At 38.8% G+C, this 21,983-nt stretch overlaps 1 protein-coding gene across 10 annotated transcripts in view; it reads left to right on the top strand.

Moving 5' to 3' along the window:
• ryr2a (ryanodine receptor 2a (cardiac)) overlaps positions 1-21,983 on the top strand; it is a 91,814-nt gene that overhangs the window by 49,811 nt on the left and 20,020 nt on the right. For all 10 annotated transcript variants that reach the window (XM_073867279.1, XM_073867281.1, XM_073867280.1 and 7 more), the window contains 41 exons: positions 150-350; positions 446-551; positions 1,065-1,208; positions 2,120-2,393; positions 2,526-2,640; positions 2,954-3,086; positions 3,442-3,545; positions 6,020-6,155; positions 6,241-6,427; positions 6,650-6,761; positions 6,911-7,031; positions 7,184-7,353; positions 7,439-7,654; positions 7,788-7,883; positions 8,306-8,446; positions 8,555-8,718; positions 8,924-9,002; positions 10,070-10,159; positions 10,246-10,383; positions 10,472-10,549; positions 10,630-10,705; positions 12,579-12,702; positions 12,827-12,942; positions 13,054-13,118; positions 13,206-13,327; positions 13,540-13,589; positions 14,140-14,200; positions 14,410-14,648; positions 14,898-14,979; positions 16,432-16,562; positions 17,251-17,571; positions 17,659-17,899; positions 17,984-18,071; positions 19,584-19,676; positions 19,885-20,055; positions 20,136-20,195; positions 20,410-20,544; positions 21,085-21,197; positions 21,283-21,379; positions 21,525-21,631; positions 21,725-21,776. In XM_073867279.1, the coding sequence (XP_073723380.1) occupies positions 150-350; positions 446-551; positions 1,065-1,208; positions 2,120-2,393; positions 2,526-2,640; positions 2,954-3,086; positions 3,442-3,545; positions 6,020-6,155; positions 6,241-6,427; positions 6,650-6,761; positions 6,911-7,031; positions 7,184-7,353; positions 7,439-7,654; positions 7,788-7,883; positions 8,306-8,446; positions 8,555-8,718; positions 8,924-9,002; positions 10,070-10,159; positions 10,246-10,383; positions 10,472-10,549; positions 10,630-10,705; positions 12,579-12,702; positions 12,827-12,942; positions 13,054-13,118; positions 13,206-13,327; positions 13,540-13,589; positions 14,140-14,200; positions 14,410-14,648; positions 14,898-14,979; positions 16,432-16,562; positions 17,251-17,571; positions 17,659-17,899; positions 17,984-18,071; positions 19,584-19,676; positions 19,885-20,055; positions 20,136-20,195; positions 20,410-20,544; positions 21,085-21,197; positions 21,283-21,379; positions 21,525-21,631; positions 21,725-21,776 (5,349 nt within the window). The remainder of the gene's footprint in view (positions 1-149; positions 351-445; positions 552-1,064; positions 1,209-2,119; positions 2,394-2,525; positions 2,641-2,953; positions 3,087-3,441; positions 3,546-6,019; positions 6,156-6,240; positions 6,428-6,649; positions 6,762-6,910; positions 7,032-7,183; positions 7,354-7,438; positions 7,655-7,787; positions 7,884-8,305; positions 8,447-8,554; positions 8,719-8,923; positions 9,003-10,069; positions 10,160-10,245; positions 10,384-10,471; positions 10,550-10,629; positions 10,706-12,578; positions 12,703-12,826; positions 12,943-13,053; positions 13,119-13,205; positions 13,328-13,539; positions 13,590-14,139; positions 14,201-14,409; positions 14,649-14,897; positions 14,980-16,431; positions 16,563-17,250; positions 17,572-17,658; positions 17,900-17,983; positions 18,072-19,583; positions 19,677-19,884; positions 20,056-20,135; positions 20,196-20,409; positions 20,545-21,084; positions 21,198-21,282; positions 21,380-21,524; positions 21,632-21,724; positions 21,777-21,983) is intronic.

Here is a 21,983-nt window from a genome sequence, read left to right on the forward strand (position 1 = left end):
GGCGGTGTAAATAAATATTTTGATCTATTGGTTTGTGTTGATAGAAGATAAATCAATGCAAACGGTTTAATTTACTTGATTATATATTGTGATGTTGTATTAGTGATACTGATGTTTACTGCATTGTTTTATATTTTCTGTGTCTTTAGATGTGTCATCTGCTGCAGTATCTATGTGACTGTCAGGTTCGACATCGTATCGAGGCCGTGGTCGCCTTCTCTGATGACTTTGTAGCAAATCTTCAGGAAAACCAGCGTTTCCGCTATAATGAAGTGATGCAGGCGCTGAACATGTCTGCTGCTCTGACCGCACGCAAAACCAAAGAGTTCCGCTCACCTCCGCAGGAACAGGTGTGATGTCACCAAACACTTGCTGCAGAGCTCACGCTTCAAACTCTGTGTCTTCATATGATACGTGTGTGTGTGTGTTTGTGTGTGGTCCTCAGATCAACATGCTGCTGAATTTTAAAGATGAGAAGCAGGATTGTCCGTGTCCGGTAACCATCCGGGAACAGCTGCTGGAATTCCACGAGGATTTGATGACGCACTGCGGTAAACATCAACTCTCTGTCACTGCTCTTGATTTATCAATGACTTTAATGCTTTAGTCTGGAATGTGAACACTGCAAAAAATGACTTACTTACTATTTTGTCTTGTTTTCAGTACAAATATCAAAAATTCTTAAATCAAGATGGATTTTCTTGATGAGCAAAAAGATCTAAGAGAATAAGTCAGTTTTTAGACAAAAAAACATTAAATTTAGGTGGATTTGTGCTCAAAACAAATGTGCCAATGGGGTAAAACTGAACTTGAACTTTTTTATTAAACATGTAATTCAAGAAAAAATGAATAACAAAAGTACAAAAAAAAAAAAATAGGTCATTTTGCACATCAAGAAAATACATGTATTTGTACTGAAAACAAGAAAAAAATACTAAGTAAAAGAGTCATTTTTTTGCAGTGAACAAGCTATGAAAGATGTTTGTTACTGTATGTATTGGCAGATAAAGACACATTTATTTGTGTTTGTTTGTGTGTGTGTCCACATGTGTGTGTGTGTTCAGGCATTGAGATGGATGATGATAAATCAGGAGATGGAGACAGTGATTTCACTATCAGAGGTCGTCTGATGTCTCTAGTGGAGAAGGTGACCTACCTAAAGAGAAAACTGACCGAATTACCAAAGAAAAAGAAATCAAAGAAGCCAAGTGAGTAGAAACTACTACTGTACTCTAATCTACTACATATTACAATTCAAAAAAGGAGAAGAAACACTTGAACTCGAACCCTACAGTGATAGTGGACTGTAAAAAAATGTGTGTTTACTTTCAATGAAGATAAAAGATGGTTTGGGCCAAACACAGTCTGTTTTTCAAGTGAATTGTTGCCTGTTGACATTATTAATGCTCATTGTAAAATGATTAAATCAGTATTATAAGTGTTAATACATTTCACCTTATTTATACTGTTACCTATATCTATATTTATTTTGTATTATTTGTTATATATAAAAAATGAAGAGAGCACTCCAGTTTTGACTTTAATCTTCATTTCTAGATGTATTGTGAGCAATTCAGTCCAGTGTCTGTTGAATTTTAACAAAAGCAAACCTCAGTAGGGATATAAAGTCACCCAACAGCAAATGTAAAATAATTTTTCCTAAAATACATGTAAAAACATAAGTATTTTGTTGTTGAGAAATACATTTGAACTTGTTTTCTCTGTAGTACTAAAGATCAGAAAAAACTGCATCTCTAACCATGTTTTCCCAATTCAAATTTTTAGTTAATAACTACAAATAAAAAAAAATTATTAAGAATTTGACAGAAATGTTGTCGGTAGTTGACAGAATCAAAAAAAAAAAATGTGTTAATTTTTCCTGCGGCTGTAGATTATTTTTTCGTATTCATCTTTGTACAACACTTTTTCTTTTTTAAATGTCTTCTATAAAAAAATCAACTTTTTGTGGAATGAAGTATTTTAAAACTTTTTTGGTCACATCTGTTTTCAAGCAGAATCAGAAGGGAAATTATTTACAGCAAACATACAAACCTCATGCTTACAAAGAAACATTTATGAGATAAACACCCTGGGATGTGATGTTAATGTTGTCTTGTAGGCACTTTACAGCAGTTGATCTCCGAGACGATGGTGCGGTGGGCTCAGGAGTCCGTCATCGAGGATCCGGAGCTGGTCAGGGCCATGTTTGTGTTACTCCACCGGCAGTATGATGGTATCGGCGGGCAGGTCAGAGCGCTGCCCAAAACCTACACCATAAACGCCGTCTCTGTGGAGGACACCATAAACCTGCTGGCGTCTCTGGGTCAGATCCGATCTCTGCTCAGTGTCCGCATGGGTCGTGAGGAAGAGAAACTCATGATCCACGGCCTCAGGTGACGCTCAGACAATAATCAATGAATGATGTCAGAATTACTGACTGTAACCCTGAACTGAGACATGTTAAAAAGTGACTGTGTGTTAATTAGATTCCAGTCTGATCTCTGATCTGTCTGTCTCATCCGCAGTGACATCATGAATAATAAAGTGTTTTATCAGCATCCCAACCTGATGCGAGCTCTCGGGATGCATGAGACTGTGATGGAGGTGATGGTGAATGTTTTGGGAGGAGGAGAGTCTAAAGTGAGTGATACACACCACAATTAATATTGAAATATGAGCAATATGACACACAGCGTCTCTTGATTCTGATTGGTCAGTCGCTGCATTCTGTGGTTAGATATTGTTGAAGTTCATGAAAGACTTTATCTTGTAAACAGTGTAATGCTGATATCTTTGCTTTGCCTTATGGGTCCCTATAATATTGCTTTTCTGTAGGTTTATTTTATGAGAGTACTCGACTGACTGAACATAATAATATCTGATAAAGTTATTATAGTCACGTGCAGTTGTCCTGATGTTTTCTCCGACTGATGATGTGAGATTTTCTCTTTAGGAAATTACATTTCCAAAGATGGTGGCAAACTGTTGTCGATTCCTCTGCTATTTTTGTCGAATCAGCCGTCAGAATCAGAAGGCCATGTTTGACCATCTGAGTTACCTGCTGGAGAACAGCAGTGTGGGACTCGGTAAGACCTTCATCTTGTGATGACTGAACCCTTACGAAAAATTAACCATGGTTATATTGTGGTAAAAGTGTAGTAACCATGTTTTTTTTTGGTGTATTGATTACTATCAGCAAAACCACGGTTTTACTACACTAACTATGGTTTAACTATGGTTTTTGAAAACCATGATTGTCAAAACCATGGTTATTTTGTAGTTACTATGGTTTTACTACAGTAACCATAGTTTTTTGGTTTTAACTGTAGTAAAACCATGGTTAATTTTCGTAAGGGGAAGACTCTGCTGAAGGATTATACAAGGAAACAATAGTTGTCATAATATCTCATAATAAGCTCAGTTTGTGTTTGTGTTCCTCAGCGTCTCCATCAATGCGAGGTTCGACTCCTCTTGACGTGGCTGCAGCATCAGTGATGGATAATAATGAACTTGCTTTGGCTCTGAGGGAACCAGACCTCGAGAAAGTAAGAGGCTACAAAAGTTTAAAAGTTTTGCCGCTGACATGAGGTGGTTTTTCAGGCAATTCGCAAAATTCCAATGGAAACATAATTATTATTCAAAGATGAAGTAGTATTTACTAAAACCTCCCAGAAACACTTCAATACGTGTCTGCTTCCAACTACTGTATAAGAGGCTTTCCTTGCCAATAATGTTTGGGTAACACTCCTAAATCTCATTTGATTTAAAATAATCTACTATTACCTCCAAGAAAAACCTTGTAACGCGTGCAATCCAAGACATGAAAAGAGGCAGGATCTAATCGCAGAAAGTGACTTTAAAGAAACAAAGTATAAACAAGAATCCGTGACATGACATGGCGAGACAATACAAGAAAACAGACATGGTAAATACACTTTACATTAACAATAACCGGCCAGAGACAATGATAACTAGTGATGGTCATTTTCGAAGCACTGCTTCATGAGGCTTCGAAACATTTACGAATCTTTTGTTTTGAATCAGTGGTTTGGAGCTTGTTTCAAACTGGCCCAAGTCACGTGATTTTAGCAAACGAGGCTTCATTACATCATAACTGTTTTGAAACGTTTGGAAAATCCGATGGTTCACCACTAGGGGGAGTTGATCACATGACCAGTGTCTAATATGTTTAGGTGAACTCGGGTCAGTATTATTATGCAAGTTCATAAAACATTTATCCTTCTGACTAATAAGGGCGCAGTCACACCAAAAGCGCTTTAAACGCTTGCAAACGCAGTGCGGCGCGGCTTTTCATATTGCTAAGCAACCACCGAGTCAGCTGTCTTGTCAATCAAATATTGAAGCGGGAGCGCTCTTTTGCTGTTAACTGTCATATTAGCAGAAACTTTAAAAAGAGGACGCTTGCTCTGACCTTGTTTGAGGGTGAGAGATGCACAAACACACAGGAGAGAGTGAGCGAGTGGAGTCCGGTTCTTCAAAGCAACTGTAAACTTCCCTCACCACAACGTAAGGCCCGCCTCTCCCCTCATTCGATTGGACAATGGAAGACGCAAATGACGTCAGGCGCTTCTCCGCTCTCAGCGCTCATTCAAAAACGCGTGCGCGGCAGAAAACCGCAAGGCGCTCGGCGCGCATAAACAGCGCGCAAACGCGCCCTGCCCATAGAATATCATTCAAAAAAGGCGCCTGCAACTGCCATAAACGCTTTTGGTGTGACTGGGCCCTAACACTGCCATTTTGTCTACTTTTTGTTTATAGACAGATTTAATGACAAAAATGTGCATAATTAAAAGGGTAGTTTGTTTTAATGATTTGTTTGCCCTAAATAAAACTAAAAACACATACTACACTTTTAACTGTCTTAATTAAGTTAAATAATTTTTTAAACACATTTTAATACAAATCTTGCTATTATTTTGTAAAAAAAGTGTAAAATGTTTTGACATATCTGCTTTTACACTATTTTGACCAGCAGGGGTCGCCAGCGTGTGTGGGGTTTTGAATTGCTTTGAAAAACTGAATCAATTTTCGAAGCAATTGGTTCAATTGTTTCGAAGCTTCGAAAAGCTTAGTTTCTCCCATCACTAATGATAACATGAGGGCTTATATAGGGACAGGGAACCAATCAAAACATGACACATCAGGGAATAGGGAAACTAGTGACAACATGTCAAGACATCTTTCAAAATAAAAGACATGAGCATAAAACAAGGACTTTAAAATAAAAGACGTAAACATGACAAGACCAAACCCTTACATACCTATACATTGCCGCTCCAAAGTATAAGGGGCTTTCCTTGGCATTAATGTTTGGTTACTACTCTTACGTCTCATTCAGTTCAAAATAAAGTCTAGTGCAGTGGATGTGATATTAGTAAACCTACCAACATCAGTCAACGACTTATCGCGAGAGAAAAAACTAAGTTTCAGTCGCAAATCATTGGTTAATGTAAACACCGTCATTTCGCAATTGTTTTTTGTCAACATGTAGAAAATAACGCTAAAACACTCAAAACAGAACAAAAATGTATTCATACTGACAGAAATCAGAGCAGGATACTCAATGTTCTCACAGTAGATTCAATTTAAAAATGGCATTATTACGTTTAGTCTGTCTGGATGTGTGTTCATGTGTTGTTGTGAAACTTTCTCACTCGCAGGAAAGCTGTTGTCTTTTTTTAACTTACCGCTACAACCTAAATGGATGCTCATGATTGTGTTAGGGGCGGGGCCATTCTCAGAGGCTCCAGTGCATCATCGAGCCACCGTTTTTGCCCCACCCAAATAATCCTGAGCACAGAAATGTGAAAAAAACTCTTTAACGGTGTAACGCCACAATTAAGTACAACATACAGTAGTTCATGGTCTTTGTAAAATGTTTCAGCAATACATTTCAAATGTGTTTACAAGCACATCTCTGAAATGACTTTACACGGGCCTTAACTGATTAATTCTGTATGTCACCGTGACCTCTGTGTTGTGTGTATTTGTGTTACAGGTTGTTCAGTATCTGGCCGGTTGTGGTTTGCAGAGTTGTGTCATGTTGATGTCTAAAGGATATCCCGACATCGGCTGGAATCCGGTCGAGGGTGAACGATACCTGGACTTTCTCAGATTTGCAGTCTTCTGTAATGGTTTGTATTTAACATACGATAACTAAACCCAGGTCTAAATGATGTTTGTGAAGATTAAACATGTTTGCACGGGTGACGTCTTCAGGAGAGAGCGTCGAGGAGAACGCTAACGTGGTCGTACGGCTTTTGATTCGCCGGCCGGAGTGTTTCGGACCCGCTCTGCGTGGAGAAGGTGGGCATGGGCTGCTGGCAGCGATGGAGGAAGCTATAAAGATCTCAGAAGATCCCTGTAGAGATGGACCATCACCTACCACAGAGGAGAGCAGGACACTGTATGTATTAACACAGAGAGACATTATTGAAGGACTGATGGAGAGAAACCGTCCTTATAGTGAAGTGAGATATGGACTCTCAGCTGTTGCCCTAAAATGACCAAAAAACATTGAAAAAAACTTTGAGCTACAGGGAGGGAAAGATGATTATAATGAATTAATACTGATCTGAAAAACTTGAGAGTTTGTAGTCTGAATGTTTGTATATAATGTCTCTCTCAGTAATGATGTGATAGAGGAAGAGGAAGATGAGACCATTCACATGGGAAATGCCATCATGACCTTCTACGCTGCTCTAATTGATCTGTTGGGTCGCTGTGCTCCAGAGATGCATGTGAGTTTGTGTGTGTGTGTGTGTGTGTGTGTGTGTAAATGTACTGAAACACTTAATAAAGATTTTGTGCTCTTCATCATCACATTAAGCTCATGGTTTCATGAGGTCTGATGATGAAGTCCACAGATTATTTGTATGTGTCCCATTAGCTGATCCACGCAGGGAAGGGTGAGGCCATCCGTATCCGAGCCATCCTGAGATCTCTTATCCCTATAGAGGATCTGGTTGGTGTGATCAGTATTCCGTTTCTGATGCCCACGCTGGCTAAAGGTCCGTCTGAAATCTAGTCATCATCTTTATTGAGATATTTTGGTTTCATGACAGTCAATATTTCACACTTCACACGTGTTCTGTTTAATCAAACCCAGTGGATGTAACAGTGTCATTGGTTGTAACACTGTTGTGTATTTTCGTGTCTTCAGACGGTTCTGTGGTCGAGCCGGATATGTCCGCGGGGTTTTGTCCTGATCACAAAGCGGCCATGGTTTTGTTCCTGGACCGTGTTTACGGCATCGAGGACCAGAACTTTCTCCTGCACCTGCTAGAGGTCGGATTCTTACCTGACCTCAGAGCTGCCGCCTCATTGGACACGGTGAGTCACGTGATGTCTCTGTTCACATCTTCAGCATCATTAAGTGTGTTTGTGTGTGTTATAACGCTGACTTTTGACCCGTTAGGTCGCTCTGAGCGCTACAGATATGGCGCTGGCACTGAACCGGTACCTGTGCACGGCCGTTCTGCCTCTGCTCACTAAATGCGCTCCTCTGTTTGCGGGCACGGAGCCGTTCGCGTCTCTCATTGATTCTCTGCTGCACACCGTCTACAGACTCTCTAAAGGCTGCTGTCTTACCAAAGCTCAGAGAGACGCTATAGAGGAGTGTCTGCTGTCCGTGTGCGGGTGAGGACGTGCATTTAAACAATAAAATCATTCAAAACAACAGCACGCAAGTTTGCTTTTCTCTTATTCAGTCTTGTTGTTGTGTGTTTTGTGTGTTTTGTGTGTTTTGTGTGTTTTGTGTGTGTGTTTGCGGTAAACTGCGGCCGTCCATGATGCAGCATCTATTGAGACGTCTGGTGTTTGATGTTCCTGTGCTGAATGAACACACTAAGATGCCTCTGAAGGTCAGACGCTGTCTGCATGCTGATTTACATGAGTCTGGGCTTTTAAAGGGGACATTTCACAAGACTTTTTTAAGATGTTTAATAAATCTTTAGTGTCCCCACACAGTACATATGTGAAGTTTTAGCTCAAAATACCCCGCAGATAATTTATTAACATGCAAATGAGCTGATCTCTACACTAAATGTCAGTGCCGTGGTTGGACACTGCAGATTAATGGGCGGTATTACTATAATAAGATCCCCTTCTGACATCACAAGGGGAGCTAAATTTCATTGAGTTCTTTTTTTTACATGTTTGCAGAGAATGATTTACCAAAACTAAGTTACTGGGTTGATCTTTTTCACATTTTTATAATATGTCTTCTTTAAGAGATTTGAACATGTGTAATAATCTCGCTTCTGATTGGTGTGTCGTCTCTCAGCTCTTGACCAATCACTACGAGCGTTGCTGGAAGTATTACTGTCTGTCGGGAGGATGGGGAAGTTTCGGCGCGGCGTCGGATGAGGAGCTGCATCTGTCTAGAAAACTCTTCTGGGGGATCTTTGATGCTCTTGCCAGAAAGGTACAGCAGTGAACAGAAAGATTTATTATGTAGTGCAGTTTTATCATGCGTTTCATTGTGATGTGAAATGATGTATACATTTCTTATATATTTAAGTTTTTTTTTTAGAAATATGACGTGGAGCTGTTCAAGTTAGCTCTGCCGTGTCTGAGCGCGGTGGGTGGAGCTTTACCTCCAGATTACATGGAGTCAAACTATGTGGCCATGATGGAGAAACAGTCATCAATGGATGCTGAAGGAAACTTCAACCCACAACCTGCTGAAACCAGCAGGTCAGTCAGCACTGATAATCTGTTTAGGCATAATATCTCATCAAAATATCCTGCTTTTCTTCTCTGTTAGTCAGCTAATCACGTTCTTTTAAAACCTTGTTGACATTAAAATGTTTGATTTTAGATTTCATGAAGTTTTTTTTTAACATTGGTGTCAGACTGAGATGAGTCCTAATAATGATTCTGTGGGTTTGTTCTTTTGCAGTGTTGTTATTCCAGAGAAGCTCGACCATTTCATCAATAAATATGCTGAATATTCACATGAGAAATGGTCAATGGAGAAGGTAAGAAATGTGTCAAATGGCTGTGTGCATATTACAACCGAGTGTGCCTCGTACAGCCTAAAAAGTGAAGCAGCTGGATCTTTACTGCAGTACAAGTCATAAACCCCGCCCTCTTCATGCAAACGAACAGGACTCGGCTCTAAATAAAAAAATACACTACACTTCCAATAAAATTTTCCGAAAGATGGTTTTGGTCCTTTAAGGTAGTTGTTATCAAGCTATATATATGTTCAATTGTTCATTTTTGTAATGAAGTTTGATTTTAGGTAGTCATTTGATGCTTTAGGCATTCTTCTTCTTACATCCAAAAACGCAATTCTTTTGTGCCATTGTTGAGTCTTGATATTAAAGAAAGCTGTGGCGTGCAGTGATGTCTGTGATTTTTACTTGGAGGAACAATGATAATGAGTGTCCTCACTCTAACTCTGGTTGACGTGTGGGCGTGCTTTTCCAGGGGAAGTGCCCATAAAAGGAATTTGGGGTCACTGATGCGTAACTGGTACCCATGTCTGAAAAACCATTCTGAAATTTGTAGGAAAGAGAAAGCATGAGTTTGGCCCAGAAACACGCTGAACTGCTTTTTTGACACTTTGCATTTGTTTAGCATGAGGATTACAACTCTTAAACTGTGTTAATAAATCAGAATGCATGAAATAGCATTACCCCCCCCCCCCCTTTAATGTGAATTGTATTGGTTGTAATGGAAACTATAATGGTCTCTGTGGGTCTCTACTGCTATGTGTTGGGCTCTATTGGTGGGGGTATTATTCCATAAGGATTTAATGGTCCCAAAACACACTACAGAAAGGACTTTTGTAATGGTTTTAATGGTACAAGCTAATAGTTCCTAATGGTATTTTAATGAAAACCAATAGAATTTCTGTGATGGTTTCTATTATTTTTCAGCAGGGATAGCACACACAATCACCACATCACAGAAAATCTGAAATCAACTTGATTGAAAATGTTTATTCTTTACTCTCTCATATTTACATTGCAGTTGATTTGTTTTAGTGTAAAGTTCTTGTAGTTGATTCTTGCCTGTGTTTTTTTCTGTCTTTCTGTAGTTTGCGATGGGTTGGGTTCATGGAGAGCAGTTCTGTGAATCAACTAAAGTTCATCCTTTACTAAAGCCCTATAAATGTCTCTCTGAGAAGGTATTAAAACATCACGCCTGCGTAATCTCTCATACATTGAATCTGTCAATCTGTAAATCATAAATCTTTGAATTGAAACTAAATAGGATAAGGAAGTTTATCGCTGGCCAATCAGAGAGAGCCTGAAGACGATGTTGTCGTGGGGATGGAGCATCGAGCGGACGAAAGAGAGCGATGCGACTACATTGCACAACCGCACGCGCAGGATATCTCTGTCCAGTCAGGTTAGAAACAGTACTTATTGTTTAAAATATGAAATGCGTATCTCATTGAAACATTAATAATGTGATTGTTGACTGCTGTCACCTGCAGCGGTCTATAGAGGGCGCTCATGGTTTCTGCCCACGACCTGTAGACATGAGTAACGTGACCCTGTCCAGAGACCTTCATGTGAGTGTCACGACTTCACAGCTTTAATGCTAATGTGTGCCCTGAAACATTACAGTAATTCAGTGTTTGTCTTTTTTTAGTCAATGGCAGAACTGCTGGCTGAAAACTACCACAACATTTGGGCTCAGAAGAAAAAACTGGAGCTAGAATCCAAAGGTAGATCAGATTTGTCTTTAACCCTCCATTTGACCCGTTCCAAATCTCATAATGAATGAACCCCATATACAAACACACGGTACTGATGGGTCTCGGCACAGATTGGTCCTGGGTGATGTGGCAGAGTAATGAAAAAATGTAAATGATATGATTGCTGGTTTAAGAGAAAACATTGAATGCTCCCTCATTTGTAAGTCTCTTATAAATAAATGCTAAAAAAAATCAATGTAAATGTAAATGACAAGGTTGGCTGTTCATGGTTCAAGTTCAGAAATATAGATTTATGTAAATGTTTCTTGTATAATGAGTCAGAAATGAAGTTGTTGTTGAAGGTAAATCAATGTGTTGTTTTCTAGTGTATCTTTAAAGGTGCTATAGAATGTAAAACTGCATTTATAAGCCTAGATGAATACTAAGAGTTGTGTAGTTGGTAATGACATATCATGAGCCTCAAACACGATTGTTTCCTCCTTCTTATGTAAACCTCAAAAGATCGCTGTAAAACAGACCAATCTCAACATAACACCAACTGTGATGTTACAGTCCAGATGTACACACCAACATTAAGTTAATTACAATGTTGTTGCAATGATAAAAACAAAGTTGTTACTGCTGAGTTAGCGTTTCATGCTAGTTAATGCTATATGCTAGTTAATGCTATATGCTAGTGTTTAGGCTGAAGTTCTACTATTGACGTTACAGTTATGTTTTGCAGGTCCATACTGAAGAAAACCCAAACTTATCACTCAGAAACGTCCATTAACAATCTCCAAACAATTAATTATTCCCCAAAATCTGATACAGACTCAAACATAAGATCTGTTTACACACACACACAGAGCTACTGAAGGAGAAACAGCCAATCAGAGCAGAGCTCAACATTATTATTCATGACCCTTTCAAATGAGGTAATAATAGACCATTTCATTCTAAAGACAAATCCTAGGGTAGTATATGGACATGTAAAGACTTTTCTGGATAATTTTGTTATGTAATAAAGCCACAAACCTTCTGTGTAGATATCAGAGAACAATTTAAAACAGATTATTAACATGCATTCTTTGGCACCTTTAATGAACTGTACGCTCTGATATACTGTAAGCACAATAGATTTACAGTAGTGATGCACCCATGTATCGGCCGCCGATATTTATCGGCCGATTTTAGATGAATTTGAAACCATCGGCATATCGGCAATAGCACGAGAAAGGCCGATACCGATTGTTTATTAATTAACTGCATAAAGGCAATTTTTATTTATTTATTTACTTATTTATTTGACAGGGACCATACAAGCAAACATAGTTATAGTTCAAAGCCTGTAACTGATGCGCAGCATAAAGAGTTTATAGCTATTGCTAATTCTCAACTCTTCTCAACAAAAATGAATTGCATGTCTGTTGTTCAATTAAAATTATTTAATGTTCTGTTGTGCACTATACTTAAGCACCGATAGAAAACCTTTGTTGAGCTGTCTCAAATGTCTTGAACAATAAAAGAAACAGACTGCACTTTAGTGGGGGGAAAGAAGTCCAACTTTTTTTGAAGTAGCAATCGGTATCGGCCAGAAGTTGTCTGTTTAAATCGGTATCGGCCCAAAAAATCCTATCGGTGCATCCCTAATTTACAGTAATATTAATCCAACAGAAACTATAAATAAAGCAGAATATCATTACTGACACACACACATGTTAAATGAAGCACAATGCATTGTGTTGGAAACTGCACACAGATCTGTACAAACTGTTATTATTGTAAAGGCCTTTAGATGGCACTGCAGGATTGTGTTTTGTGTGGTTTGTTATAATGTGTGTGTGTGTGTTTGTCAGATGTTGTGTAGTTTGTAAGTGATGTGTTTGTGTGTGTTTATCAGGTGGAGGCAGTCATCCATTATTGGTTCCTTACGACACTTTAACTGCCAAAGAGAAATGCAAAGACAGAGAAAAAGCACAAGACATCCTTAAGTTCTTTCAGATCAATGGATACACCGTGTCAAGGTGACACAAACATTACATTTCTACATAACAGCATTAGAACTGTTTGTTGATGTGGGAGATGAATCTCTCCTGCTGGAGGTGTAGATGTGACGTGTGTGTGTGCGTTTGTGTGTTTATTGTGCAGGGCTATGAAAGAACAGGATCTAGACACACCATCTATAGAGAAACGCTTTGCGTACACATTTCTTCAGCAGTTGATCACATATGTGGATGAAGCTCATGAACACATGCTGGAGTTTGGTAAGAGTACAAATATAATCACATCCAGGTCATATTTCATCACAAATACTTTATAAATGAGAAAATGGTGCCTGATGGAGTAATTAGATGAGATGTATGTTTGTGTTTCAGATGCTGCTATGAGATCTAAGGGAGATAAAATTCCTCATGAACAGCAGCTCAAGTTTTTTGGCAAGGTTTGTTTCTCCTGACAGATTTGATGTCACACTTTTCATCCAGCTGGTTTGGAGATTCATCAGGCAGTTATTTTGTGTAATGTTTAGGTTGTCCTGCCCCTCGTGGATCAGTATTTTAAAAACCATCGTCTGTACTTTCTGTCCACTGCCGTTCGTCCAATCAGCAGCGGCGGTCACGCCTCCAATAAAGAGAAAGAGATGGTGACCAGGTGATGTGTTTATCTCAAACCACCTTAAGCACTTTATGTCTCCTGGAATTTAAATGAATATTCATGACACAGTTTATGAAAGTATAACTTTGATGACTTCTTTTTCTCCAGTTTCTCTTCTTGTACAAATGTGATTTGTTTCTGCTTTCTTCCTCTTTCTTTTTAACATTTTCTTCTTCTCTCTAATCTCTCAAACACAAACGCTCTCTTAGCCTTTTCTGCAAACTGGGAGTTCTGGTCAGGCACAGGATTTCTCTGTTTGGTAAGGCCTGTGAGTTTGCGTGTGTGTGTGTGTGTGTGTGTGTTTCAGCATGTTGTTGTGGTTGTGTGACTGTTTATGCATCCACTTGTGTAACTTTATCTCGACCCTCTTCTCTGTGTTTGATGTTTTCTGTTTTCATGTTCAGCCTCAGATGATAAACGTCAAAGCTTAAATCTCTGAGCTCTGAATGTGTGTCATGATATCTAACATTCACAGTATGCCACCTTGTGATAAGAAATGATTTTAAAGCGTTAGAAACTTTGAATGCATGATTATCATCAACAAATTCTGCTTTTAGAAACATTAATAATATCTAACATCCACTTAGAGAAACTACTAAAATTAGATATCAATCATAAATCTTGAGTTATTTCAACTCAAATCTGAATCTCAAATGAAAAACATACAAACATGATCTAGACCACAGTTTTTGGTAGTTTTTAAGCATTTGGGACACTTCATATCAGTGTGCTAAAAAACCCCCAGAGACCCTCGTAGAGACCAGACAGTATCAGTGGTGTAAATGTAGTCTGGTGTTGTTCTGTTTCAGGTAATGATGCGGCTTCAATAGTGAACTGCCTGCACATACTGGGACAGACGCTGGACGCCAGGTCAGTCAAACAACTTCACATTATAACATCTTGCAACACTGACAAGATGATTCTGCTATATTGTGTATATACTGTAGTCTGTTCTTGGATCTGGAGTGTTTTTATTATTGACCAATGAGCAATCAGTATTGTGTCCTCTGTCAGCGAGTAAGATGTACAGTACGTGATCAAGCATCAATCTGTCTTATTGTTTAATGTTGAATCTACAGGACTGTGATGAAAACAGGCCAGGATTCGGTCAAAGCTGCTCTGCGGGCGTTTTTTGATAACGCAGCAGAAGATCTGGAGAAGACGATGGAGAACCTACGACAGGGTCAGTTCACACATACACGCTCACAACCCAAGGGCGTCACACAGATCATCAACTACACAACTGTAGCCCTGCTGCCCGTCCTCTCTTCACTCTTTGAACACATCGGACAGAACATGTTTGGAGAAGACCTCATACGTGAGTTTACTCTTCATCACTTTCATCAGATAATACGTGTGTAATAACAGATTTTCTTCATTTATAAACACTTCGTAATGGTTTTAAATATGTATTGGGTACGTTACAAATTGGTCATTTTTATTTGCTATCTTGAATTAATTGTACTGGTATATTATCATTTAATTGATTGATAAAAAGATCAATGTTTGTATTGTCAGTGGATCGATGGTTAACCGCTGTACTTGTGTTATAATCACTTCTCTTTAGTGGATGACGTCCAGGTGTCCTGCTATCGGATTTTAAACAATTTGTACTCACTTGGAACCAGTAAAAGTATTTATGTTGAGAGGTAAATCTCTGTTTTTCTTTATTATATTTGAAATGTTTTTTTCTTGGACTTTTTTCGACTAAGGATTTTCATAGTCGAATCTGATTCGTTAGATTTTGCCATAGTCGACTGATAGTCGAACATATTTTTTTTTAGATAGCAGCTAGGGCTGTCACGATGAAGGAATTTAAATACAGAACAAAGCAGTGTCTTAAAGACAGTATTTATGCACCTGTACAGAAGGCAATTAATTACTTATTTATGGCATTTTCAATAGTATATTAGTAGATAAATTAATGTGTATCTCTAAAGTATGAAAACGAATAAATCATTATTTTGGCTCAGTTAAGCTGGATAGATCATTTTTAGTCAGAAAGATTTGTCATCATTTCAGAAGTTGAAATTAACTTGCATAACAAAACAACTTACATTATATCTGAGTGTTACTTGGTCAAAAATATGTAGAAATATAGCCTATGCGAGTAAAAAATTACAGAACAAAAATGTTTAGCTCACGCGGACCGAACGAAAAGCCGTTAATTAAGTGGACTCTCTGCAACATAGTGGACCTGCTGCCCTTACAAAAATGAACCATGGTTTTATTGTGGTAAAAGTGTAGTAACCATGGGTTTACTACACTAATCATGTTTTAATATGGTTTTTGTTGTCAAAACCATGGTTATTTTGTGTTTACCATAGTTTTACTACAGAAACCATGTTTTTTTGTTTTAACTGTAGTAAAACCATGGTTAATTTTCGTAAGGGTGAAACAGTCGAGGCACAGGTGATTTTCAATGTTTATAATGTTTCACGCAGATACTGTTGATGAAAAACGTTCATATCTTAATGTCCAGGTAAGAGTCAAGTGTTCAGTCAGTTAATAATAAAGCCATCCGGCGTTTTTGGCTGCTGCTCCCTTATTCACGGAGCGGACGCTGTATACAAAGAAAAAAACTATAAAGGTTTTTATTTGAAGTGGTTTTAATGCTGGTAAGCTATGAGTTATATTATGGCGCTTTGTATTTGTGTTGATCAGTTAAAGTAATTTAATTTACGCTACAGTTATTCTGTCATCTTAGTTTCACTTTTGCATAATATTAAATTTTGAATAGAAATGTACGAAAAACCAGTTACTCTCTTAACTCTTTCTATTTTGCCTTTATTATACATGTGATGTGAAAAACAGTAAGGGCATAGCTATATATGAATTTAATTTGAAAAGCGCAGTTGTTGTGTTTACTTGTCATCCCTGCGGTTAAGCTGCTCAGTGCTGCTGCTCATTGGTTACATAACACTTCCCTACTATTTGACTATGAGGTTCATAGTCGAATCAGACCTCTCCGAATCGAATCCTCGAATCCTCGACTATAAGAAGTCAGCCCTAGTTTTTTCTTTATTGTGTGACAGGACAGAATGTTACTCATGTTTGTGTTGTTGTGTGTTGTTGAATTGATGTTGTTGTGTCGCATGCAGACAGCGTCCGGCTCTGGGTGAATGTCTGGCTGCGTTCTCTAGTGCTTTTCCTGTGGCTTTCCTCGAACCCGGTCTGAATAGACACAACACATACTCGATTTACAACAGTAAAGGATCCAGAGAACGAGCAGGTACATCACTTAAAGAAATACTCCACTTTTATAAAAAAATCCTGATAATTTACTCACCTCCATGTCATCCAAGATGTTTATGTCTTTCTTTGTTCAGTTCTATGAGGATTTTTCTCCATATAGTGAACTTTAGTGGTCCTCAACAGTTTACAGTTTCAATGCAGCTTCAAAGACGATCCCAACTGAGGCATAAGAGACTTATCGAGTCAAAGCATCCTCATTTTCACCAAAAAATAAACAAAAACTTCTCATCTTGCACTAGCTGTGTGAAGTGCCAGCATGATCTTACATATTACACAATAGATAAGACTCTTATGTCTCGGTTGGGAATGTTTAGAGATCTTTGAAGCTGCATTGAAACTGTAAACTGTTATAAACATCTTGAATGACATAGGGGTGAATACATTATCTGGATTTTTATAAAGGTGGAGTAATCATTTAAACCTATACAGGTTTAATTTTACACAAACATTTTCCCAGGACAGTTATGAGAGTCATCACTTTCTCTTGATTGGTTTTGCAAGATTTACATTTTGCACAATTTCAGTAGCTTCTGTAGTGTGTTACATACAGATTTAACTGACTGTATCTCTCTCTCTCTCTCTCTCTCTCTCTCTCTCTCTCTCTCTCTCTCTCTCTCTCTCTCTCTCTCTCTCTCTCTCTCTCTCTCTCTCTCTCTCTCTCTCAGCTCTTGGTCTTCCAGCTCAGGTAGAGGAGGCTTGTGCTCAGGTGCCGTCTCTGGAGCGAGCTCTAGAGGAGATCATGGAGCTGGCGGAGTCTGGTATGCGCTACACACAGATGCCTCACGTGATGGAGGTGCTTCTGCCCATGCTCTGCAGCTACATGTCTCACTGGTGGGAGAGCGGTCCCGAGAGCGATCCGGAACATTCCGACAGCTGTTGTACCTCTCTGACCTCCGAGCACATGAACACCCTGCTGGGAAACATCCTGAAGATCATTTACAACAACTTGGGCATCGATGAAGGAGCCTGGATGAAGAGACTCGCAGGTAGAAAACAAACCTTCCTCAACATATCAATGAGTTCATATGATCTTAGACATCAGCTCGTCACACTGTGGTTGTGATCTGTCTCAGTGTTTTCTCAGCCCATCATTGGTAAAGCCAAATCTGAGCTGCTGAAGTCTCATTTCCTACCTCTGATGGAGAAGCTGAAGAAGAAGGCAGCGATGGTCCTTCAAGATGAAGATCACATGAAAGCCGAAGGTCGAGGGGAGATGTCCGAATCCGAGCTGCTCATCCTGGATGAGTTCACCGTCCTCGTGCGAGATCTGTACGCTTTCTACCCTCTGCTCATACGATTCGTTGACTACAACAGGTACAGCGGACTGGCACTCATATGAGCTGTGATTGGACGCTTGCTGTTACTCATCAGTAATGACCTGCTGGGTTTGTTTTTCAGAGCCAAATGGCTGAAAGAACCAAATCCAGAGGCAGAAGAATTATTCCGTATGGTGGCAGAAGTCTTTATATTCTGGGCAAAATCACATGTGAGACAAACACACAGACACGCACACAGACAGACACACATGCACACACACACACACACACACACACACACACACACACACACACACACACACACAGACATCTTTTACTCTTCCTGAGTTGATATTAAGAGCATCAAATCTTTATTGAATAGTTTTATTATTTTTTAAATGAGAGTTGAGTGATTATGTGAGGAGTAATGTACAGGCAGACGGTTGTTATGGCAGAAATAAACCCCGACAGTGTGATCAGGACACACAGCAGAGGGTCTTGAATCACACTGAAGGGTCTTATTTCACGATAACAACCTGCTACATGTACATTATCCCGCTTATTACACAACTATTTACCTTATAATTAAGGTAAGGAACATTAAATATTGATGTGAAATATTTTATTTGCTCATTTTCAATGAATGCAGACCCTCCGCGAGGAAAACACGTTTACTTCGGTTTTAAGATGAGAAAAGTTGTTCAAATGTCACAAACGCACTATTTGGTTTAGTCATTTGTAAATATTATGTCATATATGTTATTACCGGTTTTTACAGACGCTAGGACACATTTCTCAATACTTGGGTCACTTTTGCAAGACTCTTTACACAGTGAGCAGAACAGAAGTCTATGTGGGCTAAACTGAGGATCAATTATCATTGCTTTGGCACAAAATGCATTCAATGACTACATCTCTCAAATTTCATGAATTTTTTTCTCACTCAGACACAACAACTGCCAAAACTCTTTATACATACAGGACAATTTGCACATGCTTACATACTGTTTTCAAAACTGTTAAACATATGTTCAAAACAATAACATAATACACAACTGAATAAGACAGCAATTTGCTACATTTCTACAGTAATATTTGAATGAAATACATTTTTAATCAAATAAATGCTATAAAAACAATTGGCCAAATGGAGAAGACCGAGTAGATTAGAATTACTATTGTGTCTGTATCTGTGGATGGTGTGTATACAAATTCTTGTATTTTGGAATTACTGCAAAAAAAAAAAAAATAATAAATAAACTACATAAAATATTGAAGAATTCTGCATCATTTCTGATTCATTCCAGTAACATATATTCCAGTGAATTATAAACAGAGAAAACTTTGTATAATGCTTCATGTTATTAGTGTTTTTTAGGTCATTGTTTTGTGGGTGACAAAGTGTGTTGGTCGTCTGTCAACCTTTGCTAGTGTTCTGGAAGAATGAGTTGATTTGAGACCTGAATAAAGTGTTTTAGTAGTTGTAGTGCATTTTGAATGTGAAATGAACTGCTTTGCCAAGCTGAAAGTTTGTTAGGAGAACTGTGTGAAGAGTTTTGCAAAAGTGACCTAAGTATTGAGAAATGTGTCCTAGCTTCTGGAAAAAACTGTAATAGACATATTTATATTATGTTTAATATTAAACAGTACCTGTCAAAATGATTTGCAGCCACGTGTTATTAGTTTTGAGTGGTAGTTTATTTTAAAGAGTCGTGTAATATGTGATGTTAATGTTTCCACAGAACTTTAAGAGGGAGGAGCAGAACTTTGTGGTTCAGAATGAAATCAACAACATGTCCTTCCTCATAACAGACACCAAATCCAAAATGTCCAAGGTACGAGATCTCGCAACACAAATACATACATACACCTTTTAATCATATATTCACAATGAAGCATTTAAAGTCAAAGTTCACAAAGAAAACTACTGTAATTACAATTACCATGGTACAGTAAATCTATCAATAGCGTATGTGATTTTAAAATGAACGTATAAACCAGGGGTGTCATGTTTATTTTATTTGTTGATGATGATGTACACAGGGCGCTGTATCAGACCAGGAGAGGAAGAAGATGAAGAAGCGCGGTGATCGATACTCACTGCAGACCTCACTGATTGTGGCCGCTCTGAAGAGATTACTTCCTGTTGGGCTGAACATCTGTGTGCCAGGAGACCAGGAGCTCATCGGACTCGCCAAGAACCGCTTTACACAGGTCAGTCCAGCAGACACGAACATCAAGAATCAAACTGAAAGAGATGAGATGTTATATCATAGATGTTTTCATTTCCACAGAAAGACACTGAAGATGAAGTTAGAGAGATCATCAGGAACAATCTGCACCTGCAGGGAAAGGTGAGCCATTCGTCTGTCCTTCAGTACTGTACATGACAAGAGACCCGTCACAATCTGGAAAAAGATGGTGTCTTGTTGGACTCATAGTTAAATACAAGTGTTGATTGTTCCACAAACACGTGCGTGCGTGTGTGTGTGTGTGTGTGTGTGTGTGTGTGTGTGTGTGTGTGTGTGTGTGTGTGTGTGTGTGTGTGTGTGTGTATTGTATGTGCAGTTGGAGGACCCTGCTATCCGCTGGCAGATGGCGCTGTATAAAGACATGCCGAATCGCAGCGAGGACACATCTCATCCTGAGAAGACGGTGGAGAGAGTGCTGAATATCGCTCACGTGCTCTTTCACTTGGATCAGGTAAATATCTTCATTTATCACCACAGTTGTTGAAAACTGAATGTTGTTTTGCTTGCGTTCTGAGGCTTACAGTACTGTATATCAGGTCAAGGGGTGCACATAACCTTTTTTGGCCTGGTTCTTAAAGCAGCACCTGGAGATGTTTCTTGGTCCTCACACTATTCATAGCACAGACATCATACATGTTGTCATCATCACTAATCTCCTGACTACTCTCTTCACCATGTTTCTTTGGTTTAAACATGGTAGACGATAATGTACATAAAATCAAATATGCCTGGTTATTGGTTTTAACCCGTGTAACCCATTTTTTAGGTTGATAGAAGCACTGGGGACCCAATTATAACACCTAAACATAGAAAAAGTTTTCTGATATGTGCCCTTTAAAGACAAATAAATGGTCAGTAATACTTTTTTGCATTTTTTATTTTAATCACACATGGGCACCTGCGTACCAGTTATGTGCACCCCTGGTCATGTCAAATCCATTATATGACAGTTTGTGTGTATGTAAAGGCTGATGAGTGTTTGTTTGTTTAGGTTGAACATCCTCAGAGAAGTAAGAAAGCTGTTTGGCATAAACTTCTGTCGAAGCAGAGGAAGAGAGCTGTGGTGGCTTGTTTCAGGATGGCTCCTCTGTATAATCTGCCCAGGTGAAGAACAGACTCACGCTGATCTACTGCTGACCATCACTCCATCATCTCTGACGTCATCTTTTCATTGTTGTGTTATATACAGGCACAGAGCTGTCAACCTCTTCCTTCAGGGTTATGAGAAGTCCTGGATTGAGACGGAGGAGCATTATTTTGAAGACAAGCTGATTGAGGATTTGGCTGTAAGTATTTTTGTTGATTCTTGTAGTGTAATAGTTAAGTAGAATAGAACTCATCTTTAGCTGTTTCTCATGAAAGATCCTCTTAATAAAACTCAACTCCACTTGTAGGTCAATGAGATGAGATGTTTGTGGTTGTGTGTTGTAGAAACCAGGTGTAGAAGAACCTTCAGAGGAAGACGAGACCATCAAACGCATCGATCCGTTACATCAACTCATCCAACTCTTCAGCAGAACCGCACTGACGGAGAAATGGTGCGGATTACAGTCAAAACACATCTCTTTCTTTTATTGTAGGAAACATGTCAATTTGATAGATAGTCTTGTGTGTTTGTTTGTTTGTTGTAGTAAACTAGAGGAAGATCATCTCTACATGGCTTATGCAGATATAATGGCCAAGGTAAGACAGATGACATACAGTAAGAATGGCTCTCATACAATAACACTGAAGTTTATGCAAGGAATAATTGACGACGGGCCATTGAATTATAAGAATATAATGCACACCCAAGGTTACACCGCGGGTGTGCATTATTTTCAAATAATTCAAAGGACCGGAGTCAATTATTCCTCTTATACCACGGTTAGCACAAGCATTGCTCTGGTG

The sequence above is a fragment of the Misgurnus anguillicaudatus genome, chromosome 4 (genome assembly GCF_027580225.2).
Source record: "Misgurnus anguillicaudatus chromosome 4, ASM2758022v2, whole genome shotgun sequence".
Taxonomy (NCBI): domain Eukaryota; kingdom Metazoa; phylum Chordata; class Actinopteri; order Cypriniformes; family Cobitidae; genus Misgurnus; species Misgurnus anguillicaudatus.